Source organism: Galeopterus variegatus, unplaced genomic scaffold (assembly GCF_000696425.1).
Source record: "Galeopterus variegatus unplaced genomic scaffold, G_variegatus-3.0.2 Scaffold172, whole genome shotgun sequence".
Taxonomy (NCBI): Eukaryota; Metazoa; Chordata; class Mammalia; order Dermoptera; family Cynocephalidae; genus Galeopterus; species Galeopterus variegatus.
The window spans coordinates 785,211-812,832 of NW_007726283.1; the positions used below are offsets into that span (position 1 = coordinate 785,211).

Consider the following 27,622-nt stretch of genomic DNA (forward strand, 5'->3'; position numbering starts at 1 on the left):
AAAGAAAAATTTTTTTTTTTTTTTTTTTTTTTTTTTTTTGCCAAACTTAGAAGAAAAGAAAAGCTTGCCCGGAAGGAGGAACAGCATGTATTCAGGAAAGTAAAACTGGGCTTAAAGCACAATGCACTGAAGAGTAGTTCAGAAGAGAGGGTTCATGCAAGGGAATGCTGGACTATGGAGAGGATCAGATTCCCTACTTGGGTTCCACTGTTTTTATTATTTAAAAAATGCGATATCAAGTCTAGGACTTTACAAATCTCGATTCAATAAATCCTATGTTTGTTTACTTGGGCTACACTTGAAAAGGTTAGTATCTTATTATAGTTATTATAATCCTCACATCTAGGATGCATTCTTGGCTGTAAATTTTTGTTTCTTTTCATATTTCTTCTTTAAAGGGGGTTCTAGGTTGTTTAGTTGATCTCATTCAACTCTTATACTTAATAGAAAGAAGCCAGGACTACAGTGACCTGCTGTTGATGACATATGATATTTGTGCACAAGATGCCTTTCTAAAGAATGCTAGGAAAAAAGAGCGAATTTCCAAGGCAATTACCAATGTTACAAGATTTAATGGGTAGGGTTTATGCAACTTGAACCAAATGCCAGTATCATGGTTACCTGAGTGAATGATTCCTGGTAAGATCAGGTTGACGCTCCTGTAGAATTTCAAAGATGTTGGGTTGACGCAGAAATGCAACAATCTTGTCATTGTAAGCTGAAAAAATCAGAAAAGAAAATTATTTTCAAAATCTATTATTAGTCTTATGCATATAAATCCAAACTTTTCAAAATATGTTTTCCTGGTTAATATTCTTTGTACCCAAAGTCATACTACACTGTTATCCACTATAGATGCTTATATTCCAGTTTGTGTCTAACCTGTTATGGGATTACTGGTCTTAGATCTATTTGGTGTGGCTTACTTACACAATTTTGTTAAACTCATTTGATGATAAATATTTATTATCAGATAGCAAGATAAAATCACTAACAAGAATCTAGATATTCATTGTTTTAAGCTTACTAAAATCAACCTCACAGAATGACAATAGTCAGAAATGGAAAACCATCTTCTGATTAAACATCAGCCAGCCAGAGAGGTAAAGAGGCAGAACCAGAGTTACCAAAATGCAACAGTTGTCAGCAACACCATGGCCAAAATACAGAGGACAAATCATTCCCAGACTCTATGTGGAAATGAATGCCATTAAGCTACAAAGAGCTCTTTACCAAACCAACTATACCAACAGCTACAACACAATCTTCATCATCAACTATGTACAAAATATGTTTAAAAAATCTATATCCTTGTCAAGGCTGACTAAAGAAATTTTAAAATAGTTAAAATTCATTAAAGGCTCTGTTAATACCCCTTTACTCAAGAAAATGATTTTTTTTACTCAAGATAATTCATCTTGGTTGTATTTATTAATAATCAGAAACAGGCATAAATATATTTAAATTCATAGGACTAAGACTGAGTGTTTAAATTCTCAAACATCAGAGATCCTGGTATGTTGGTAAATATGATCAAAATACATGCCTTTCTTAAACTAGCAAATGATTAAACATAAGAAGTTTAATTCTGTAGACATCTGCAATCTCAAAGTTTAACTGAAACATGCTGCCTATACACACAAGTATATATTTTAGTTAAATGTAAATAATTTTTTAAAAAACTATTACCTGTTAAAATGGAATCCCCTTGTCAACTGAAAGTGTCCCTAAATGCATATTTCACTGTATATGAATAATAAAGACACTTTTATAATTGAATTGGGGTTTATATTCCATGCAAAATCAGAGGCCAGATAACTTTTTAAGCAACAGTTTTACAGTATTTTAAAATTCTATGTGCAGCACTTAGTGTCATGTTATGAATGGCATAATAAAACATAGACTGTTAGACCCTAGATTTCTTCTTATCCAACGGTTGTCAAACTTCTTTAAACCATGGGCATTATATTACATTTCTAACAGTTTTTTTAAGTAAAAAAAATTTTTTTTTGTCTTTTTTTGTGACCGGCAACGGGTCGCAACCCTCAGTGTCGCGCCCATACCGGACCGGGACCGGCAACGGGATCACAACCCTCGGTGTTGCCCCCGCTCCTCGCTCAGCCAGTGAGCGGCCGGTCTGTATGTGGGATCCGAACCCTCGGCGGGAGCGCCGCCACGCTTCCCAAGCGGCGCACTGTAGCAGTGCGCCACCGGGCCGGCCCTAAGTAAAAATTTTAAAGCAAAGACAGACAAGTAGAAAGCTGCTCTAATTTAAGACCCATCAAGGAACCTACACTGCCTCCCTCTAGTCTGTCCACTCCACCTGCCTTAGGCGTTCTGGGTTTGAACACCACTGATCAACTTCAGCCTCATCATTTTAATAACAACTCAAGTTGTTTTTTAGGCCTATAGGCCCACCTTCGTTTATTTTTTATGTTACTACTATATTTTGGAGTCTCTTGCTGCTTTCTATTTGTTATAAAAACCCTTAAGAATGTGTTATCATTGCTTGTTTATTTTGTGAGGCTACCACAGATTCATACCCCATTTAAATTCCATCTAAAGCCTTAAATACATACTAACTATACACTTGCCCAAATACTTAATTTATAATGCATAATATATTACCTTAACAAATTATTTTTCTTTACCTTCAACAATCTAATGTAATACCTTTACTCAGAAAAGTTAGAGTAGTATAAAAAAATTTCATCCTAGGATTTTATAGACAGAGCCCTTTGAGACTCAAGTCTCTATGATTTTGTTATAAATTTCTTAAGGATAATGTAGCAATTTCTCAATACAGGGCAAAAAGTAGCAGGCTGACAACAGGGAAGTATCAGCACAGTATGTGTGGTAAACAGTGACATGAAAGCACAGGTAAAACCTTCTGGAAAGAAGTGACATACCCACTGGAACCATGTCCTGGTACTGTGGCCTACTGACTGTGTTGAAGGTACTGGATGGCCTGGGAAGAACTGGTGGTCCTGCATGTCGAGAATCTTCTCCAACCTGCAAACACAAGCATCATTTATGTTCTGCACCAAGAGCTAAAGTACTCTATATCAGCACCCGAACCAAGTTCAAAATACTTAGCAGTGAGCATGGTGAACTACCACCTGATCAGAACAGATGCCAGCTATGGGTTCTTGGTTCTCGAAAACCTTGCTTTAGTGGCTGAATGGGGGGGATGGGTTGAGGCATCCACCTCCTTCAGATGGTTGGGGCAGTGACTATTTACCAAGTGCACAGAAGTAGTTCAATGTGTTTATAATTACTGAGGCTGTAACAGCTAAATAGCAGACCTGCTGATCAGGAATAACTTCTGCATTGACAGAACACAAACGTGCAACAAAGGGAATAACCTGAGTGACACAAGATGTATTGGGGCACTGTCAGAATATTCCTTCTTTTTGCCAACACAGGCCAGGGAATTCCCTGCCTCAGCAAAGGAGAAGTTGACGAGCAGCAATCTTCGTGTGGGGTTCTGAGTTAGTGTATTATCTCCTTAGAAGCAATTTTATATGCCTATTAGAGTACCCAGTACAACAGCTCTTTCTGGTTTGAGCCTCCCACACCAAGGACCTAATAGTAGCAGGTGTGGAGGAGCTAAATAGGGTTGCCCTAACCTCAATCATTCATTGTACCTACTATAGATTTAGAAGCTCACACATACAAGTAGGTAACCAAAAGTGCCTACTAATATTCTTACCGGAAAAATCTAGCACTGCTTTAGCTTCTGTTTTAGCATTTCCCCTCAAATTACAGCTGTTTTTTAAGATAATAGTGGGACAGTAGTATGAGAGAGTAAGAGAACCAAAGCGAAAATAACAAACTGGATTTATAAATTGGTACTTTTAAAATAGAGCTTCTACTCCCACCATTGAAACCTTCGCAACGATTTTTATCATACTGCATCAGTCAGGCGTTTGCTGAGGATTTTTCTAAAGACACTACCTAACCTTAGAAATATCCTCCCCACCCTCCACTGCTTGCTTATCCTTGAAGAATGTTCTCACTCATTCTTCAAAGCATACTTCAAACAGCCCCTCCTCGATGAAGCCTTCCCTTCTCTTCAAGTTGAAGTTAAATGCAACCTTCTCTGAGCTCCCACAGCACTTGGTGTACATTTCTAAAGCAGTTGCCATTATTACCAGTTTATGTTATTTGGCAATCATACCTCATTAAAACTGGGAAGAAAGAAATAAAAAGAAAAATAAAAGGAAAATATCCACAATTTTCTAAAAATGTTATTAAAGTACACTTTTCTTTCCAAACTATTAAAAAAAAAAAAAAACAGCTGACAAAGCATTTTTCACTTACATTTTTTATTCATTTGTATTACAGTTTCATATTTCCTTTCCCTATGAAGAACACAGGAAACACATAATATTTATTTGTGTCCCTCGCAATGTCAACTACCATGTTTCTGCATTGTAGAGGTATTTGGCAAGTGTCTATTTGTTGGATGGAAGAGACACCGGCATTTCTACTGATTGAAATATTTTCTGAATGGGTAGAAGATGGTGGCTGGAAAAATTCGGGTATGTAACCTTTCCTCATGCAAAAGAAATTTTCTCACCCTGCTTCTCTTGAGTTATCAGCTTTGAGGAATAGCCACTCTCTGGGTAGGTAGATTTAATCACTGACTGCACATTGCTTGTCAGTCAGAGAACTTGTCATTTCAATACGCCAGTACATACTTTCCCTCCTGTCAGTATGTTGCCATGTGTCATCATTTCCAAGAAAAAGCAAAGGTTGCCTTCCTGAGATCTCATTTCTTTTTTTTTTTGTCTTTTTGTCTTTTTCCGTGTCCGGCAACGGATCGTAACCCCCAGTGTTGCCCCCGCACCGGACCGGGGACCAGCAACGGGATCGCAACCCTCGGCACCGCTCCCACGCCTCGCTCAGCCAGTGAGCGGGAACTGGTCCGTATGTGGGATCCGAACCCACGGGCGGGAGCGCCGCCGCGCTTCCCAAGCGGCGCACTATCCAGTGCACCACCGGGCCGGCCCCTGAGATCTCATTTCTTAAAACCAGACCATCAGACAGTGGGCAATCCCTATGAGGAGTGTGGGTAGTGCCCCTGTGTCTGCATGCTGCTAACACCTGAGTCCGAAAATGACATCCCCCTCAAAGGTTAAAAAGTGCTGTGGCTGAATGCTGAGACTTTATGGGGTTACCTCTGTTCCACTGCTCAGTTTCCATCAATAAGAAGAGAAATCTTTATGTGTCCCTTAGGGACCCTCTCCCACAACAGGCTACTACTAGACCATGACAATAATTCAAGTTCTGAGGAAGAGAGGTTGAAAGAAAATGTAAGTTTTAGCTATTAATCTCATGTTTTTGTAGGAAAACAGTTTGGTCCAGACCAAAGAGCCAGCTTCATATTGTAAGGTCACAGTAAGGTGAGTGGCTAAAGTGCACTGGCCATGTGATAAAGTCAGGCAGAGCCCTAATTACTCTACATATCACACATGAGGTCCAAAGGTGAGAGGTCCGTTCTGCTTTTAAGACAAATGCTGTTAGCGTGATCCAGTTCACAACTAATGGTTTATATGACAGCAAGGTGAAGATTTATTAGCTACTCATAAAACATAAATATTTTTGTGAATACCTCATCCTGCAAAAGGTTTCTGTATCATTTTTATATGAGCTTTTCATTTATATTCTTCCAGGTCTGCACTTAAAACCAGCAAATACATGATACATTGGAGCAAGCATGTAAATCATGAGAGGAAATTCCAAGGGTGGAATTTTGATGAATTCAAACCAAGTTATTTATTGAATTCATAATTTTTTCTCATAATAGTGGCTACAAAAATATTTGACCTACAATATAATATTGAAAATATGATATGCACAAAGACACAGAAAAGAATGCAGGGAAAGAATCTTAATTCTATTGGTCTAATGGAATTTTGAGAAACAATGTACACCAAGATATGATATACGCTCAAGGCATAAGCTCGTACTAAGTAGAAGAAAAGTTGACCTAAAACATTCCTTTTATTTCTTTAAGCTGCTAAAGGAAAAAGTGAAACAAGAAGTTTTTTTGTTTTTGTTTTTGTTTTTTTGGTTAGGATACAAGAGGGCCCCCATGTGGTTACCACGGGCCACTGCAAACTGGCCTAGTACAGCACAGTAGAGATCTCAGCAATTCTTAGTTCAGCCTATTTTCTCCAGGCATTTAGAATATGTAAATCAGCTCTCTCAGATGTACACTAATTTTAAAGAATACTAGTGAAGATTCCACAACCCCACAGACTTGGGCGAATATTTTAATGTAATCTAGCAAACCTCACTTAAGAATTTCTGCTCTATATTTATCCAAGTTTTAGCCCATTCAACGTTACATTTATTTCTTCCTCTGAGGCTGTCCTGGGGTGTGCAAAAGAGCTTATCATCACCCTTTCTTGAACATTTTAGTACATTATTAATTCCCTTTCACCTTCCTCTGAGTTAAAAAGACAGCCCTTAATTTCTTCAATCTTTCCTCATATGTCCTACCTTCTAAATTTGTATGTATTTCCAGAGAAGCCTTGTCAACATTCCGAAGCCTTTCAGCCTCCAAGTGATACTCTTTAATAAATCAAACTATAAAAACAAAGTAAAACATCAGAAAGAATAAAAGGCCAACGCAGTTCCAAAACCCACCACATCGTAGTAGCCTGTGGACCAATAGGTCAGTCCCTAACACACGTGACTCACCTCCCCTGCACTGTGGCTGCGCTGCCGCGTCAAGTGTTGCCGATGAACCAGCGCGCTGGTGGGTCTGCTGCTCTGCAGTGGGAGCCGGGGATCGATGAACGTGGTGGTCCGGGAATTGTGGTCAACAAAGAATGCCTAGGACACAATCCACTGAATCAAGAGCCAGAACATCCCATGTCCATGTCTTAGAGGACTCATACCATTTTCTCAAAATTTTCAATCTTTGGGGAATTTCTCTTCCCTCCCTTAGGACAGACCAGAATAGAGAAAGTCATGCTTAGACTGGATCCAGGATGAAGGGTGCAGGAAGGAACATTATGCCTGGTTTTTAGGAAATACTCTTAGAGATAGTTGTCAAGATCTGATCTTACAAAGAAGCCATAAGAATAGACAACTGGGCTTTTTGTAACTGATGCTCTTTAAGCTCTCACTGTCATACATGGTTATTACTAAGTTCTTATCACCCGAATCTTCAGACACCGTTGACATCTCACTCACCTCCTATGCAGTCAGCCACCACGTCCTTCTCATTCTCCCTCTGTTTGTCCCCTCCTGACCTGAATACCACCCCGTCATTTCAGGGCTTTATCTTAGGCATATAAGTACTGGAAGTTTCTCAGTTGTTCCACTTATTTACCACCTTTATTCATTTAACTGGCACCTTATTATCAGACTATTCCTCCCAAACACTTTGCTTACATCACTTCTCCAATCCAAAGCCTCTAATGGCTACCCATTGTCCATAGAAAAAACAGCCCAACTCTGGCCAGTTTTTCAAGATTCTCCAAAAACCTCCTTCCTCCTTGCCTTTCCAGTTTAGTCATCCATCCATTACACACCCATACAAACTCTTACCACATACTGACTATGACTTTGGGCAGGACACTTAAGTCCTCTGAGCTATAGATTTTTTATAAAAAACATACCTCCCTCATTCATAATAAACATTTCTCCTCCAGAGTGTGTGAGAAGGATAGAAACCACGCCTATCATGTTCACTGCAGAATGCCTGGTGACATGAAATCATGAATGAGCATAATCCCTTTACCTCAGTGTTGCAGTGAGGACTGAATACAATGTAGAAAAGTATTTTTTGCCTTTTTGTTTAATTCTAAGTCTTTACACAAGTGCTATTTTTTATTATCATTAGGGGCCAAACGTTATAAGTTTTCAAAGTAAAATTCACTCAAGGTAATAATGAAATCCATTATCTCAAGTACAGTTACAAACGGTAAGTTTTCCATGATCAGATAAAGTTAACTAGGTCATCAAAGGTAAAAGGGACTATTAGCAGAGCCAGGAGACTCAGTACCCATAAACCAAGTGCTAGGGCACATGATGTACTTAAGCAAATAACCTAAACAAGAAAGCACTGACTTATCAAACTGATGGAGCTCAGTTAACAAAGTACCTTAAAGACTAGAAATGAATACGTCTAGGCAAACCCCAGAGGTAGATGATATATTTATGACTATAAAAAATCACCTTTCCATTATGGAACAAAATGTTTCAAAATGCTTCAAAACGTAAATAATTAGGGTAAAATAATGTGTAGGTTGGTCCCAGATAGAAAAAAACTTTTACTTCTTTATAATGTAGTACCTTTAAGCAATGTATGCACTAGAAAACAAAGCAGGAAAATGGACAGAAAAAGAATCCTTCCCAGTCTCTTCTCTTAGCATCTGATTTCTAGATACAAAGACTGAATTAAATGGAGGTTTTGTGTGAGATTTTGTTGTCAGTCTCACATTCTGGGTGATGCTCCCTCTTCTTTAACCTATCGGGTAAAACATCTTTCTTCTCAGTTCTTATAAAAAGTACATCAAGTGATAAACCCTACACAGACTTTTACTGACAAGCTGTGGCCCCAAATGTCACAACAGTCCCCATTTGATTAAGCTTTTAGTATAGTTGTCCATTATTTCTGCCACTATTGAAAATGTTGTAAAATAGGAATTAAATTATTTTTGCAAATGGACATGATCACCACCTTTTAAAAAAGTAATAGGTATTATAATCAACCCCTTATCCTCCTTATGTAAATTAAGAATAACAAGCTTTTATTACTAAGCCAATAATATAAACCATGTTGTTTAAGGGAAAAATACAAAAAGTACTAAAATAGAATTGTCTATTTATTCCACCTAATTTCTTAGGAATGTTTTGAAGGGAGGGGTGGTCATTAGAGGTACAGTGATGCACTTGTAATTATAAGGACAAATAGGTGTCTACATCTAGGTCAATTGTGATTTGCATGTAGTATCATAGACTAATTTGATGTTAAGAGGCTTGTCTAAAATCCATTCTCTAAAGAATTATACTGCAAATGCCTTGAGGGTCGGGACTCTTTCTTACTCACTCTGTTATCCCCAATAGCTTTTAGACTTGTGCCTGGGAAAAAGAGGGTCCTCAGTAAATAGCGAATTGCCAAAAACTCTAATATGCAGATTCCTCACCAAAATACAAGGAGACAGCTCACTATTAATTAAGCAAGTATTAAAAATCATGTTCTTTTACATAAGCACAGAAATGCTTAAAGATTGGGAAGAGAATAAATGAGAGAGGTGTGTGTGTGTGTGTGTGTATGTGTGTGTGTGTGTGTGTGTGTGTATTAAGTGAAAAGGGTGGGAAGCTAAAGACCATAAAACCACAAATAGGATAGAAAGTTTAAAAAATCCCATTATAGATATGAATAAACTTGAAAAGTTTTCAGGTCAAAACTTGAGAAGTAGGAGGCAAAGTAATGATTAAATGCTTGGGATCTGGAAAAAGACAAGCCTGGTCTGAGCCTAGCTCTACCACTTATTAGCAATGTAACCCTGGGAAAACTACTTACATTTTTTTAAACCTCAGGGGTTTTTGTGTGTGTGTGTGTGTTTTCCTGTTAAATGGGGATAATAACACCTATATTAAAGGAAGACTAAAAGAGGTCATTCACATAAACTTTTGAACACAGAGCCTGTGACACCTCAAATGTGAGTTACTATTATTGTGACTAATGATAGTTTTGATTTCTTATACATTTTCCTAGGTGATCACAATATTTCTTGCTACAGCCCATATACAAAGCTCAAAAAGATGGAGAACCAGTGAAAACTAAGCTCCCCAGGCCCCTTGTAAGTGTATGTGACCAAGATTAAGTTCTGGCCAATGAGATGTAAAACATGGCACATCTGGGAAACCTGCTTACAAAGTACGGTTGAGCCCTTCTTCTGTCCTTCATCTACCCTGCTCCCTGAAACAAGGACGTAATAGCTGGAGCTTCAGCAGCCACACTGAACCATGGGGATGAAGGATAACTGAACAAAAAGTTGGAAGAAGCCAGGGCTCTCACAACTTGATGAACTACTCAATAAACCCTAGACTGCCTACCTCTGTATTTCTTTATGTGAGAGAATACAGTCTTGTATGTTAAGCTTTGTATGGGTTTTCCCACACAATACAGCCAAATCAAATCTCGACAACACTGAAGTCTCCACACTGTGGAGGAAACATAGTCTCTCTAAAATTAAAGCCACCACTATTATAAAAGGGATTTTCATTATTTGATAATGGTATCTCCTTATCCTTCACCTTTCATACAGATGGACAACAGCTCCTGATTTAAGTGAAATGTCTAGTTGGGAACTTATAAAGCTGGAATTTGAACCCATCTTTCTGCCTGACTCCAAAGCCCAATGAGCAATACCTCTTTCCCCCCTCTCTAATGTTCATGCATCTTTTCTTTTTTTCCATTCTGCTTTCTGCTTCTCATCTTTTCCTTTTTATGCTCTTCCCACTCCCCTCACGCCTCATATAGTAATTGATTTTAGAAAAGCATTTAAGTATGCATTGAATTAAGCAGACAATGACAGCCTCTCACAGCACTTGGCCTCCCCACTGTTTCAACACTGAAAAGGCTTCTGCTGATCCCAGACAGCATACTCTACAGACTCCGCACAATTCTCGCTACTAACCTGCTGGAAGCAAGGCCAGGGTGGGGAATAGGTGTTATCTCTATCCCACAAGGGGCTCCATTTCAGAGCCAGATGGAATGTGCATATTGTTTACACATGCTTTTTAAGTCCGCCAAGTACTTGGGGAGAAAGGTCTCGACTAAGACCTCCATCAAAGCCACATAGCTAGGGCACTAACAGAATGCAGCGGTAAGAAGCAATTCCTCCGCACGCATTCTGGCTGTGCTCCGGGCCCACTGTGTGACCTTGCACAGGTTTCCCCAGGGCTCTGCTTTATCCATGTAAAGGGGCACAGCTGAGTTGTGAAAAACGTATTCTACTTTAAAATGAAAAAGAGAGCATAGAAAAATCACTGTGCAAATTCCAGGCTTGCCATTTCTATTTGTGATTCACAGATCAATTATGTCAGGAAAGTGGATCATTTTCCCACAGGAAATGCTAACTAGTTCAAGGCAGCAATGAAGTTGACCAAGTACTTTTTTGGGAGGAGGGGAGGCGTCACTTTTATGTCACAATTTTCAAATAGCCTGCAATTATTTATTAAAGTATCTAACGCGTTAATAAATACTGTCTGGATAGAGTATGCTGAGAATGCAGATGACATGAAAAAAGCAAGCATCTGATGAAAACAGGTTTTTTTGGTATTAGCCACTAGCAAAGCAAATTTTGAATAACGATTCCCTACTGTTAAGTTTCATTAAAAAAATTCACTCAAGCTTTACAGTGCTGGGCCAACTAAGACTAACAACTGAAAAACTGAAAAGAATGCAAATACACAAACTTAAATCTCATTTTAAAAACTTCTACCCTTTCCTTGCTTCGGGGCATAGTCAGAGGCAGGAAATATGGGCTGGTTGGAGCCAAGTGGTATTTTAGTGAGGCCAAACAAAATACATTTCTTTCTTTACACAATTCTTTCTTTCTTTTTTAAAACTTCTGTTATTATAAGAAGATAAAAAAAAGAGCCATCAGTATTTGTGAAGAAATACTAACCTCAGGCTCAACAAATCCAAGTTAGAGAAGTTTGAAATTGTTTCCAGTTAATGTTTTGCCAAACTAAGAATACATATTAAAAGGCCATGTAAACAAAAGAAAACAAAAATTACTTGTAACTATGCTACAAAAAGACAGAACATTAGATCTTCTATCTTTCTTTCTCCAAAGAGCTAGGGAAAGAAAGAAAAAAACACCGATAAGTCAGAAGCACTCAGTATTGTTATCTGTTCTAAATTCTGATTTCCTAGCCCTACAACGTCTTAGAAAAGCTAAGAAAAAAAAAATTCACTGTAATCTATTTTAATTTTTATAAAGATCATATTTACTTACCCAATCTCTCCTCTTCAAAACATAAATCTCTTCTCAGCTCCTTACCCCCTCCACAATATTTCTCCAATTATAAGGAATAAATATGTTATTCTTTTCTCTATTTTATATCTTAGACTTTTTGTCACCAATAGTGGAGATAAAATGGGCTGAAAGATAGAGTTTATTCTAAGTGAACAAAAGTCATGCTAACTTGGTTCTTTTTTTTTTTTTTTCCTTTTTGTCTTTTTTCGTGACTGGTAATGGGATCGCAACCCTTGGTGTCATGCCCGTACCGTGACCGGCAATGGGATTGCAACCCTTGGTGTCGCGCCCGCACCGCGCTCAATCAGTGAGCAGACCGGTCTCTATATGGGATCCGAACCCTCCGCGGGAGCACCGCCACGCTCCCAAGCACCGCACTCTACTGAGTGCGCCACCGGGCCGGCCCCTAACTTGGTTCTTTTAAAGGTGTGAGTAGTCCCAAAGATTTCATGACATCTGTCTGTATCCATCACAAAAAGGCTAAAAAAGTTTATTTTGTTAAACTGCTATGATTCCATGGTACTTGGGCTAGAGTTCTGGAAACAGGTGACCAGTAGAAGTAGATAAGCAAAATGTTAAGTACAACACTTTAGATGTAAAATCTTAGCTAAAGAAGTGACATTTTTTTATATGGCAGTGATGGTATTTAGGTGTTAGACATGTAAGGGGGGAGCCAGTGGTATGCTGGAGATGGCTTATACTGGCTTATGAGAGCTGATTGTGAAATTTTAACAAATTCTATGAGCTGACTGATGTGATGCTGACAGCACATAATTGGCCATGGTGGGAGAATTTACACCATGGAAATTGGCAAACACTACAAATCAGCTCTCCTCCCCACCTCCCCTAGAAAGCTGGTTGCTAAACCCTTGCCAGCACATCACTGTGGAAGACTCAACACATTTTACGTGGAATAGAAGGGCATTACCATGAAATTTTAAAAAAAGATCCAGTGCAGGTCATGATGACAGCTGTTAAAAAAGAAAAATCAAAGTCCATCTCTGTACTTGGGTAATTCCTTCAAGATTCCATGAGTCTAGCATTTTACTCAGAAATATATCCATTGGGCCGGCCCGGTGGCGCACTGCTACAGTGTGCCGCTTGGGAGCGCGGTGGCGCTCCCACCGAGGGTTCAGATCCCACATGCAGACCGGCTGCTCGCTGGCTGAGCGAGGTGCGGGCGCAACACCGAGGGTTGCGATCCCGTTGCCGGTCCCGGTCCGGTACGGGCGTGACACTGAGTGTTGCGATCTGTTGCCGGACACAAAAAAAAAAAAAAAAAAAGACAAAAAGGAAAAAAAAAAAGAAATATATCCATAAAACCAATCTCTACTCTTTTCTCTCATTCAAAAAGGTACACAGTCCCAGAAGATACTTTACTTTTGCCATTTGCCTACTACTCATATCTGTATTTATTTGTGGGTTATTTTTTGATCTAACACCTTTTTACCCCTTAAAAATAGACAAGAGATTCTCCAAAACAATGTGCTATCTATAAATTTGGAGTTTAATTCCTTCTCCACCTGGATTGTTGCATTACTGAAGGTAATTAAACCAGGTAATCACTGTGAAGACATGTTAATTGTTTCAAATCAATTAAGAGATGTGCCACCAAAGTAAACAAATACAGTGGTCACACAGACCAAAAAAAAAACCATCATATTTTTCAAGGTATAGCACTTATCCCACTAAAAGACTTTAAGAATTTACTTGAGACCTCCAAATATTAAGTTGCATCTTACTCACTAAGGAAAATAAAACTTGACCCAGTAAATAGTGGCCATGAGTTTCATGCAGGATTGAAACCAGGTTCTGGAGCGTCACTGGGACAACTTCTACAGCCACATACTCTATTAGGGTTGGGTAAAATGAGACTCCTAAAGGAGGCTCAGCCTGTGGGAACTTCCACCATACAAATATTTGTTCTGTTTTATAATCTATCCTGATGACCATAACTGCTACTTGCTGTGGTTATCAAAGTGGAGTATTTTGACCTTTCTTTTACTCAAACCCCAAGTCTGACACCCAAAGTCACAAACTCCCAAGAGTTACAAAGCTTGGATATAGAAGTGGATGACATTTTAGCTGGGAGATATTATAGCATATAATTTTTGTAGGGAGAAACACAAGAAACTACAGGGAAAACATTTCACTTTAAATACAAATAGAATAAAATAAAAATAAAAATGGTTACTGATTTACACTTTCATTTTTTAAAAACCCATGAAGTTCATGATATACCACTTGAAAAGTTCAAAGTTTCTTAGCAGTTCATTTTAGGTCCAAGCAGAATAATCTGGGAAAAATGCCTTATGTTAATACTGTTTGAGAGTAAAAAGAGGCAGGAAAAAGAAAGATATTCCATATTTAACATCAGAAAGGGAAGTTTAAAAAAAACCAAGTTTTCTAATAATTAAATCAAATAATCCCACTTTGTAAACTTGATAAATAACACTTCATAGTAGTTTTCTCATTATCCATGTCATTTTGTAGTATTATCTCTGCTATCCTCAACCCTCTGCAATGTAGCTTCCACTGATTTCATTCCAATGGTATTGGTCTCTTGAAATTTACTCATTATTTCTTTGTAGAAAGCAGACATACCCACCTGGTGCTTTCCAGTCTCTGTGCCCTTACTCTGGTTGTTTTCACTCCCCATTCCTATTTTTTCTCCTCCCCGGTCTCTTTTTATCAAAATCCCACCCATCATTTAAGACTCGTGAAAACCTTCCAGGTATCCCATGCCAGAAATGAGTAATTCTACACTGGACCTTTGCATAATCTACCCCAGTGTTACGGCACACATTTTTTTTATAATCTAGAAGAGAGGCATTCGGGGGGAGGGATTCACTGTCTTGGGGCGAGATGTTTAGTGGCCTTACACAGGAAGTACATGATTCTGTGCAAATATGTGGATCTGATTTCAGTTCCAGTTCTAAGATACTTGTTTTTCAAGGATGTTTTTAAAACCTGGCTTACATGACAATGGCTGATGAAGAATGCAACTACCAGAGTAGAAGGCCACTGATTCAGCCAGAGAACAAATCTACCAGAGACATCACAGCAACAGAGAACTCAGAGTACAGAAACAGAGGACGCTCTGGGTTGTTACACAGGTTTAAGGCAGAAGCAAACATCCCAGGTCAGACTACCCTGTAGTGGTTAAGAACAACCTGGGCAATAAAGAGCAGCAAAAATGAATCCTACTGTAACAAAGCCTTTCTGTTGGGTCACCATGCTTAAGGGAGACCAGCAGTTTCTTAAGACGAGGAATGGGACAAAGACATTAACCCGACAGTACATCCTCTATAAGTCATCACATATTTCCCATGCGAGTAAGGATTCATCCATGAACAAATCTTTATCATTTTCATAAAATCCCAAATTGATGAAACTCTTTAGTTACTCTTCTATATAGATCTCTGATTCAACCTAACAGTACAAATCAATATTCTGGAGAGTATGGTAGTAATAATCAGGTGAGCAGGACTCATCCTACTCTTTTGGCTTAGTGCACTGTACGTTCCATTTTATTTTGCAGGTATTTTTATATTCGCTTTCCTTGCTGCCCCAAATTAAATTACAAACCTCCAAAGCACCTATAAACACATAGCTTTTATGTTCTAAAATGTAAGTCATAAGTCAAGTAATAAGTCAATTACAGAATGAATTGTGATCATTATCATCCTAATTATCATTGAAATGAAGTCAGTCAAGATGTGTCCTATATATTAGGTGAAAATCCTAGGCCTTGGATCCATCAGATATATGCAGGTGTTGATCACACAGTTGCATAAGGCTGATCCTGTAAAAATTAAACTTGGCTTAATTGTCAGTCTCAACAATAGAAAATTAAAATAATTAAGGAAATCTACTAAAAGATATACTACTATGGAATTTTGAACAAGAGACACTTACAAATATAATTAAAAGCAGGGAGAAAAAAGCATTACTGCTATAGACTGAATATTTGTGTCCCCCCATAATTCATATGTTGAAACCTAACCCCCAATGTGATGGTATGGGGGGCGGCCTTTGGAAGGTGATAGGCTATTAGGGTGGAGCCCTGGTGAATGGGATTAGTGCCCTTTTAAAGAGGCCCAAGAGATCTCCCTCACTTCTTCTACCAGGTGAGCAGTCTGTAAGGAAGTGGACCCTCACTACTCACCAAATCTGCTAGCACCTTGATCTTGGACTTCCCAGACTCCAGAACTACAAGAAATAAATTTATGTTCTTTTTATGTCACCCAATCTACAATATTTTGTTAAAGCAGACCAAACAGACTAAGATGATTACATATTTGATATTAAATTCAGTTTGGAATCATACCGTCTAACTTTTGATTCTAAGGAATCAGAGATGTATACAATTTAGGCACTAAAAAGGGAATTTTAGCCTTCTTTTAACTCAACGTATTCATTTTTTAACAGCTTTATTAACATGTAATTCAGATACCATATAATTCACTCATTTAAAGTGTACATCTCACTGTTTTTCAGTATAGACATAGGGTGGTGCAACCATCACCACAATCTAATTTTGGAACATTTTTGTATCTCTCAAATGAAACCTCATACTCATTAGTATTCACTCCTCCTCCCACCCCAAACCCTTGGCAACCAGTAACCTACTTTCTGTCTCTATATATTTGCCTATTCTGGACATTCTATATAAATTGAATGGTACAATATGTGATTGTTTGTGACTACTTTCTTTCATCTTGCTAACGTTTTCAAAGTTCATCCATACTGTAGCATGTATCAGTATTTCATTCCTTTGTATTGTCAAGTAATATTCCATGGTATTAATCGACCACATTTTATTTATCCATTAATGCACATTTGGGTTGTTTTCACCTTTTGGGTATCATGAATAATGTTGTTACGAACATTTGTATATAAGGTTTTGTGTGGCAGTATGTTTCATTTCTTTTGGGTATATACCTAGGAATACAATTGTTAGATCATGTGGCAAATATGTTTTTAATCTTTTGAGGAACTAACCTAAACTGTTTCCAAAGTAGCTGCACCATTTTACATTTCTGCCAGCGATATATGAAAGCTTCAATTTCTCCACATTCATATCAACACTTGTTATTTTCTGTTTCTTCAACTATGGCCAACCAAGTGGGTGTGAAGCAGTGTCTCATTGTGGTTTTGATTTACACTTCCCTAATGACTAATGATATGCAATGGGGAAAGAACAGCCTTTTCAACAAATGGCGCTGGGACAACTGCATGTCCATAAGCAAAAAAGTGAAGTTGGATGCTTTACCCTACACTATAAAAACATTTAACTCAAAATGTATCATATGTCTAAGTGGAACAAAGAGCTAAAACTATAAAACTCTTAGAAGAAAATACAGGAGTAAATCTTTGTGGCCTTGGATTATGTTTTCTTATATATAACACCAAAAGCACAGGCAGCAAAAGAAAATACAGATAAGTTGTAGTACACCAAAATGAAAAACGTTTCTGCGATAAACAATACCATCAAGAGAGTGAAAAGACAACCCAGATAATGGAAGAAAATCTTTACAAACCACATATCTGATGAGATTAGTATCCAGAAAATATAAAAAACTTTTACAACTCAATAAATAATCCAATTTTTTAAATGGGCAAAGGATTTGAATATACATTTTTCCAAAGAAGATGCACGATTTACCAGTAAGCACATGAAAAGATAATCAACCTGTTCATATGTACAGATAAGGAAACTCAGACCCAGAGAATTTAAATGATGCCTCCCAAGTTAGTCAGGTGGGTAGTGGCCCATTGAGTTCTAGACCAGCTTTGTATAGGCAAGTGATTACTGGTTTTGGATACAGAAAGGCCTGGATTTGTATCCAATAGTTCGCTTACACACAATTAACTTAAACTTTTTGAGCCTTGGTTTCTTTGTCTGTAATAAAACCTATTTCACAGGATCGTTGTGAAAATTAAATGAGTTGACATAATATCTCTAGTCTGGAGCCTGGTATCTAATCAGCCATCAGTATATGTGAACTTCATGCTTTCCAATTATACCATGTGCCCCTAGCATGAGGCCGCTATGGTATTTAAGCACAGAGCCATATATGTGTTTCTAACCATGTGTCCTCTGCTAGAAAACTTGTGATCTAATGAAGACGTATATGTATGACTCAGCCTTGAAGGATACCAGTTATCTCAGTATCTGGCCTGGAACTCCTCTTCCTTGGAATGTTAAATTATCTCTCATTTCCAAAGACAATTCCTTCCAGCAGAGTATAGTGGTCAAGAGTCACACTCCTAGAGTTGGAATCCTAGGTCCCTCACTTGCTTGCTAATACATACATTATTTAACACCTCTAAATTTCAGTAAAATGCAGATAATAATAATAACCAACTCATAAATTGCCATGAGATGTAAATAAAATAATCTATGGAAAATTACCTAGTAGAGTGCCTGGTACATTGTATGAGTTTAATAAATGCAAGAACCAGCAGCAGCAGCAGCAGCAGCATCACCATTATCATCATCTTACCTATTAAGACCTGATATTCTATTCTTACTCTTTAATCGATGGTTAATTTTAAATTAACATTTTACTTCTCTCCTTTTCTAAAATGTGACTTGAACACATTTTTCACCCTCCAACTCCCAAACAGAGCATACCAGATCTAGAATTCTGTGATTCTGTGAAACCTCATCCTATTTAAACCCTTGGCCTTAAGTAATTACCAAAACAGAAACAGGAGTCTTTTCCAAAACTGTAGACAGCTAAAATGCAGTACACATAATCACTATCTTATTTAAACATGGAATGTGAAAAATCCAAGACAATATACACATTATGAGAGGTCAAATGGGGCAAATCAAGGAGGTACTTCTACAGTGAGAGTGCAGGAGGAGGAAGGAACAGGAGTGGGGAGGGAGCCTAGAAGCTTCTTGGTTTGTCCAAAGCAAAGTTTCACTCATCAACTTGATTTGAGAAACTTCTGTGTGAAAGCACTGGGGTAGAAGAGGGAGTAATTCAAAGACAGTTAAAAGAGAGCAAAGAAGGGATCATCTGCTAGGGAAGACAAGACGTGTTAACAACTGTACCATGAGACAAATGGGAATAGATGTCATGAGAGAATACAAGCAAAATTATGCAACGATTCAAGAAAGGGACTGATCACTTACACCTGGCAAGCTAAGAGCAACTCATGCAATAGGCTGCCCTTAGATGACATGTCTGAAAGCCCCCACCTCCTCGACTGTGGTAGGAGTCCCTATCACAGGTTCCCGTAGCATCCTGCAAAGCCCTTACTATCTTCACTATAATTGCTAAAAGATATCCATTCACCCTACTTACTGGGGAGAGGCAGGATAAAAGCACAGACTCTGGAGCTGGACTGCCTGTGTTCAAACCAACTCTATCACTAATTGTGGTACCTTGGCCAATTCACTTAACCATGCCATGCCTCAGTTTCCTTTTCAATCTAATGTGGATAAAAATAGCATCTATCACAAGGTTGCTATGAGCATGAAATAAATTAATCCGAGTGCTACAACAGTGTCTGGCACATAGGCAAGGCTATATACTATATAATGCCACATTAAGTGGTAACTTTTATCATTGTTTCCACAGTGGCGCTTGGGCAGTAGACCATTAGAAGTGTGTTGAATGACTAAAGAAATGAAAACACAAAAGGAAGATGTTGCATTTGAGAAGAGAAGACAGAGTCAAATTTCATAAGCCAGAAGAATCAACTTGACAGCATTCCTCTGAAGAATCATTTCCTTTCATGTAGATAAGGATATGGACGTGCTATTCCATGTCGATTCTAGAAATCAGTCATCACTATGGGAAAAAACTTCACAACATGTAATAGCTTTGGATGTTATATTAAATGACAAAAGTGTTCTCCCTTTAAATGTTCTGGAAGCAAAGCAACTTATTCCTAAAAGGGGCTGGAAGAAAGCCTGTAAGATGGGAGTGAGGATTCCTAAAGTGTCACCCAAAGCAGCACAGCCAGATGCAGACATAGCACGAGCCTCCCCCAAAGTTCCTTTAAGTTACTTCAAGTCATCGGAAGTCAGTCACTTGTAAAGGAACTTACTTGGGGGAATCACAGGCTGATAAATCTGCTTTAGCTACGGTGTCCAGCTTAGCTAAAAATCTTATTAAAGTCTTAATGCACACCAGAGAGAGATCAGACTAAAGTAAAAAGCTTTTGGGCCTGTCTGATAATCCATGTTGTCCACCAGGCAGGGGTCCTTCTAAGTCTTTCACACCAAATAGCATTTTATTGCAAAGCCGGCCGCAGATTGTGAGGTCAGCTGTCTACCAGCCCACACTCGGGGTTCTGTACAATGCCTAAAACTTTAAGTTGCAACCCCCAAGTTAGTCAAAAACCTTCAGGGAGTAAGACATTTGGGATAGTCATGCTACAGACATAGTGGAGATCATGTTTACCCCTGTTTAACCATCAAACTTTTATAAAAGCTATGAGACAGAATTTGCTCTTAAGAATACACTACGACTCTTCTTAAATAGTATCTTAAACGTAATTGAAACTCTCCTCAAGGTCCAAGGGTTATAAGGACCTTTCCTGAGTGCGTCTGGCAAGTTACGATTGGCAGGAAGAAACAGCTTCCTGACCTAACAAGTTAAATCTCTACACAGAGCAGAAATACATGCAGCATCATCTCAACATGGGTTTTCCCCTAGGCCCATGGTTCTCTAACGAGCATAGCTTCTCACGACTCCAGGTAGAATCTTGTCAGAGTTGAGAACAGAGATGAATTCTTGGTATGCTACTACTCTTTTATACCCAGGTATAACACAACACCACCAGTATTTCCCAAAGTCTTTACTTGGACCATCTATGCCCTGTTTATGGACTGTTTATGAACATCGGGCTCTCAGGCTACTGAACCAAACTCAGCACCAGCAATGCCACATCCTCCCCTGGTGTCCCTGCTTCCACTTTCTAGTGTCCTGGAAAGGCCTCTCTCTCATGCCCACCTGACCTGATTCGATGCCATTTTTCCTGTGGTCCAGGGAAAGTCACAAATCCATTCACTTTCATCTCTTCTAAGCTTCATGCTTGCCACCTCTAATCCTTTCTCAGCTAAGAATTAAAGGTTTATTAAAGAGATTTACAGAAATTAAGTCAGTAGTTTCAGTGAGAGTTTGAAGGTTCCTCCCATGCATTAAAATACACGCACTTTGTAACAATTACTTTGACTGGGTATAGGTTCCCAGGTAAGATTGCTGGAAGCTGAGTTCAAGATGAGTAAGAGGTATTACTGCTAGAGGGCACTTTGGAATAAAATGGCATTTGTTGAGTACTTTCCACGTTCCCTCTGCCTCCAGTGCTCTTCCCTGATATACTTTTCTCCTGTCTTTGTTCAGGTACCTGTTTAACTACGGCCTCATTTGTGAGGCCTTCCCCAAACACCCTATGTAACTAACATTCTCCATCTTTTTCAAGACCCCACTCCCTGTTTTATTTTAAATGTAGCATTAATCAGCTCTTGGCATACTATGTATTTATTTGTCTATTGCCTGTCACTTTCCATGAGAACAACGGGTTTATGAAGCAGCTGACTTATCTGTTTTGTACAGGTGTTCAATAAAGATATGTTGAATAAATGACCCAACAATTGTTAAATATTTTAAATGTCATGTCATTTTAATCCTCCTACCCTTCAAGCTACATATTCCAAGACTTTTATAAACACGGAAACTGAGGTCAGTCACTCAACACTTGGATAGCATAATGTCGTGGCTGAAAGCATGGCCTCTAGAACCAGACAGCCTGGGTCAGAGCGTGGCTTAGCCACTGCCTGTCTCCGTGACATCCAGCAAATCACTGAACCATCCTGGACCTGGGGTGCTCCTTATCTGTAAGTGACAATAATAATAGTACTGATTTATGAAGTTGTGATGAGGACCTTCTGCATACAAAGTGCATGTTTAAACAGTTCACAGCTCTTAGTAGTTGTTACGAAAGAAGTAAATAAATAAAAATAAAATCTTAGCTGAGGAACACCTTGTAACAAGTACTAATTTTCTCATTCTGCTTTCTTAATCTTATGAGAACTTCCTGATTCTAACCAGGCTTCCTGGTTCACTCACCTAGGAAGGAAGTGCAGATGTGATTAGTCTGGCCTGTGCAACACAGTTACCTATTTCTGATCATCAATTAATCAATCAGTGAGTCTTGTTTAACGTGCTAACAAAATCAGTGTTCTGAACCAATAAGACTGATGCCTAAACCAGACAATGTCACAAAGACAAACTGGTACAGTTGCTTGCTTAGTGATTCTTAGCCACCTTCTCCAAATAATACCGCAACTTTTTATTCAAATATCTACAACACAAGCTGTATCACTACGTAGAAGGAAATGTTATTGCCTAAGAAACCTTTTCTCTGATCAGCAGAAAATGGTGAGAAATGACAGACAGAAGAATATCCATGGAAAAGTGAGTGTTTCATCCACCCCTCCACTCCATATGCTACTTCAGATTAGTGTAGTAACTGTACTACCAACCAACCTGCTCGTCCAGGGTTCTCTCTATCCAGGACTTGGAATGTTTCACCTTACAGAGGCCTTGGGCCCTCAGAGAGCCTACAATCACATAGCAGCTCCCTATGGCAGCTCCCCCGTGTTACCTTGCCCTGATGGTCATGCTTCATTTCCCAGCCCCTGGGCAGCTCCAGCTGTTTGTTCGCGAACATGTTGAGGAATCCCACAAGGTCCCGGTTATGCTGGTAGCGTTCAAAGTGGTGAGTGTCCCTCCGGACTTTGGTGATCATGTGCTTCAGACACGTGTTGTTTGTAAACATGCGGTAGGCACTCTGGAGAAAAGGACAGAGAACAAATGTTAACCTGCTGTGACTTGCAAAAGCACCATGAATACTACACACAGGCATATCTAGTCCTCTAGCAGGTATATAAAATGCTTACACAGGCTTCAACATAACTCTAGGCCCTCACATGGAAAAAACAGACAAAGCAAAGTATCTTGAACAAAATAAAATACAAGGACTATAGAAGGTAAGGCGGTCTCCACTGATGGGGTCTGGTTTTCTAAAGAACAAGGATACTGTGAAATCTCATCAGGTCCTAAAGTTGGTTTAAGGCAAAAACGCACAGTCAAAATTACAGTGTTGGAGATGAATATGCCACCTCACAGTGAGCCTAAACACAGCCAGTTTTTCCCCCAGCACTGGGCCAGATCATTGGCTCTTTGGGTGAGTGCCAGGCGACACACTTGGCATACATTTAGGGACCAGATTCTATGGAAAAATCCTAGCCATAGGTATTAGTCAAGTATTACCTGAAATGGGTAATTTACACAGAAAATACATTTATTTCTTACAGTTTGGGAGGCTAGAAAGTCCAAGGTTGAGGGGGTACATCTGGTGAGGGCCTTCCTCTTGGTGGGGAGTCTGCAGAGTCCTGAGGCAGTGCAGAACATCACATGGCAAGAGGGCAAGAGTGTTCTAATGTGTCCCACTTGCTGTCCTCATAAAGCTACCAGTGCCGCTCCCATGATAACCCTTTTATCCATTAACCCATTAATCCCTTAATCCACAAGTGGATTAATCCATTCATGAGGGCAGAGCCCTCAAGATCCAATTGCTTCCCAAAGGCCCCACCTCTCAATACTGGCACATTAGGGATTAAGTTTCAATGCAAGTTTTGGGGAGACATTCAAACTATAGCACCATATATGTGAATACTAGAAGTACATGCAATGGGTGAGTTGCTCTCACTGACAGTCATGCTCAGTTGAGACCACAGTAGACTAAGGTTTTCCATCTCACACCTTTTGAGAGATATAAGCTCAGTGAATAAAATAGCAGGCAGAACTGCCTGGACTTTATAGCTCACTATTTCTCTCTCTCTCTCTCTCTCTCTCTCTCTCTCTCTCTCTCTCTCTCTCTCTCTTTCCTGTGTATGCATGGTTGAATTTATATGACTAAAACGTAAGTTTAATAAAACTCCACTACACCACCACACACACACAAAATGATTGTTTTGTCAAAAACTTTACAGTCTTCATCTCTATGATATCTAAAGAAGATTACAAAAATTAAATGTAAGCCATAGATTGTCCATATATGAGTCATTCAACAAATATTCATTGCACAATACCATGTGCCAAGCAGTAGAAAAGGAATAACTGTATGGGAGCTATTTTCTTGAATCATCAGAGAGAATATGATATTTATGAAATTGACCAGGCCATGAATAATCTATCCTGGAATTCCATTCTTCTCAGATAAGTTCAAAGGGCTTTGGATTTCTCTTACCTGTAGTATCTCAGGGACACTAGACTGGGTCTGGAGGCCTTCAAGCTTTACTTCATGAACTCTGTTATTTATTTCAGTGTAAGACAGCCTAAGGCAAACCCCACAGACACCAGAGTCCCTGGAAATCATTTCACTTTCATGAACATTTGTGCTGTCTTTGCCATGCCTAATACTGTGATAGTTATTAGGTGCACAAGATGAATAAGCACAGGGCAGTCAACATTGCTCCAGTCTTTCCTGGGTCCCTCAAGATGTGTCATGTCCAGGTCAAAGCATTTATTACCAGTGTAAGTCCCTCCAGAGCTTTCTTCCCTTTGGCACAACAAGCACAGCAACTGACAATGTTTGAAATGGTGGCTAGCCCCAGTCTGGATTCCTGCGTCCCTGAGACTACAAAAATCAGAGAACCCTGACAACTGGATTTGGAATGAGAAGTAAACCTTTGCTAGCTTAAGCCACTGAGATTCGTTGGTCACTATTATTGAAGTATAAGCTAAACTATTCTGACTGAATCATCATTACACCCTTTTTGCTTTGATACTTGTTCCCTATCAAAACAAATGGAATAGAATGGGACTGAGGCCACCAGTGGAGGGAAAGGGGGAGTAGGGGTTAGTAAGAAATCAGTAAAGGGCCATACAAAATGAATACATTGTGCAATGATAAATATAGTGATTATCCTGATTTCAGCATCACATATTATTGTACACAGGTATTGATATTCCACACTGTACCCCACAGATATGTACAATCAACTACGTTTCAATTTTTTAAAAAATGGAAGAAAGAAAGGAAGGATGGGAGGAAAATGAAAGGAGATGAAGGAGAGAAGTTCCTGTTCCCTACCAAACAAATGAAAGGAGGAAGGAAGGAAGAAAAAGAAGGAAGGAGGGAAGGGAAGGAGAAAGAACACCGAACCGTCCTCAAACCTTAGCTCCTTAGTGCACCTGAGGATAAAATACTTCAGGGTGGTATTTCAGCCTGACGGTCTAAACGACACGAGGTTTGGATGGCTGGGAGTGCTTGGGTGGCAGCGCTGGCGGGGGCTCTGGGCAACCAAAGAGCAGAGAGAATAGGAAAGTGATGCCGTGAAAGCAGAGGCGGCGGCTAACCGAGAAGGTGGAGGTTGCGAGAGACAGCTTTGGCTACCTACCACTTAGCCGGAGGCTGACCCTGCCGGGGCGCTTTAAACACAATCAGCAAGACATCTGTTTTCTGCATTTGGCTCTGCGCTGCTGATATATTTTCATGTAATCCATCGCAAGCTCAGAGGCCTGAGACCACACTAGTTCGCGTAGTGATGGAAATGAGCTTTCAAGTCTGACTCCCTCATAAATCTCTTTGGGGATAAATTATTGTGGGGTGATTCTGTCGGATAAATCATTACATTAACTGTCATTGTAAATAGGTGTATCCCTTTGCCCTTTCCCACCTTCCTCCTCCCATGAAAATAGACATGTAGGCCACATCCTGACTCCTTATCTAGAGCACCAGAAGTCCTTGCTCTGCTAAAGAAAAGAAGAACTTCATTAGGGAAGAGGCAGTGGCAATTAGGTTAAGGAACTGGTCCCAGCCTCAGGCTGGAAATAATTCATTGGGTTGGACAGCTCTTTAAGCACAGGAATCTTAAGACTGGCCTTATAATTAATGATGTCCTTTCATCTTCCTCCTCTCCACTCAATCAGACCTTTGACAGATCTTTGCAAAAAGCATCTACCAAAGTAAATTAAGTGCAACAAAGATTTCTCTCATTAGTAACTAGCAAACACCCTTTAGGCCCATAGCCTTTTCAAGTCTGAAAGACATGTACATGGCTATTAGGGTCTATATAAAACACTTAAGGCAAACAGGAACATTCCTGTAGAACTGCTGTTTTTATAAACTAGTTTTTAATAAACATATATATGTTTATGCAAAAACTGCATGTGTGTGTCTATGTGTGTACTTCAGAAAGATATTTATACTCCAGTTGATATAGAACTAAAGTGAGGATTCTAGTGACAGCTCTGTCACTCATGGACAGAGACAAAGAAAGTCATTTAATCTCTGTCTCAATTTGCTCAACTGTAATTCTAATATGGAATAATAATAACTCCCCTGCTTTTTTTCATAGGTGTGTGAGATTCAAATCCAATAGAACAAAGGATATAAACATGCTTTGAAGAGGTAAAAGTCACTATAAAGTTACAGGGTATAAGAAAAAGAATAAGCAGGGGATTATACCTGTCATACCTATGTTATAACAGATAAATGACAGTAGTTAAGTTGTTTTCTATTTTTAGTCTTTAAGATCTTGGGCCAGTATCCCGTCTTCTATTAACTGAAGAAGGAAAGGTCTCGTAACCTTTCATTAGTTACATGTTAAGTCCTGTGTAAGCCCTGAGGATACAGAGATAAGCAAGGCCTGTTCATGCAAAAGAATGGAGAAGGAAAATTAAAGGGGGAGGAGTTAGGAACAGATTCACTGGAGACAGAAAACAGAGTTGGAAAAACAAAGGCCATAATGGTGGTGAAAATACTGAAACACACTGGGGAACCAGCAGAGCTAAGAATGTGATTGGCCAAAGAGTCAAAGAAACACTAACCAGGTGGGATTTGATTGAAAGAGTACCGTGAAGTCACTGACATTGACAAAACTGTGGGTTAAGAGAAAAGAGGCATCTTTATTCTCTTTCTGGTGTTTAATGGTTCTAACTAGGTGAGAATCCTTTTTTCTGTTTGTTTGCTTGTTTGTCTTATAGAAAAAGATGCAGCAAATGAATGTGATTTGTTACCAGAAACAAAAGTAGATTAGGAAAGAGCAAATGGCACTTATTTGACAGCACAGTGTCATGATAATGTACAGAATGATTTCAACTGGAAAGCTGCTGCACATGGACTCACAAGCAGTTAAGAGGAGTTGGCAATTGCTAATAGTACACAAAGCCCCTTTAAATGATCTCTAAATGACACATTTTTGTTTTCCTTTGACATGATTTAAAATTTGCTTTTTAGTTATTCCTTTTCTATTCCAAATTTCCCATTCCCAACCTCCCTTTTGGTTATTTTTTCATCCTCCTAGCAAGAAATAAACTCTTGATGATTGAGCGAATGATCAACTGAATTTCTTCAGTGAAATTTTAAGTAACACTCCTTAGAGCTTAAATGTGTTTTGTTTAGTGAAGTGTTTGAGGTTTTAGAACTGAAAAATGCAAAGAGGAGTTGAGGGGAACATTATTGCCATTTGGCAGCAGAATGAGAAAATTAGGGCTGGCCGGTCAGCTCACTTGGTTAGAGCATGGTGCTGATAACACCAAGGTCCAGGGTTTGATCCCTGTACTGGCCAGCAA

General features: G+C 39.1%; 1 protein-coding gene across 1 annotated transcript in view; it reads right to left on the reverse strand.

Moving 5' to 3' along the window:
- HECW2 (HECT, C2 and WW domain containing E3 ubiquitin protein ligase 2) overlaps window positions 1-27,622 on the reverse strand; it is a 145,092-nt gene that overhangs the window by 67,100 nt on the left and 50,370 nt on the right. The window contains exons 13-16 of the mRNA XM_008563299.1: window positions 22,647-22,832; window positions 6,712-6,846; window positions 2,910-3,012; window positions 622-718 (exon numbers count right to left, since the gene is read on the reverse strand). Of these exons, the coding sequence (XP_008561521.1) occupies window positions 622-718; window positions 2,910-3,012; window positions 6,712-6,846; window positions 22,647-22,832 (521 nt within the window). The remainder of the gene's footprint in view (window positions 1-621; window positions 719-2,909; window positions 3,013-6,711; window positions 6,847-22,646; window positions 22,833-27,622) is intronic.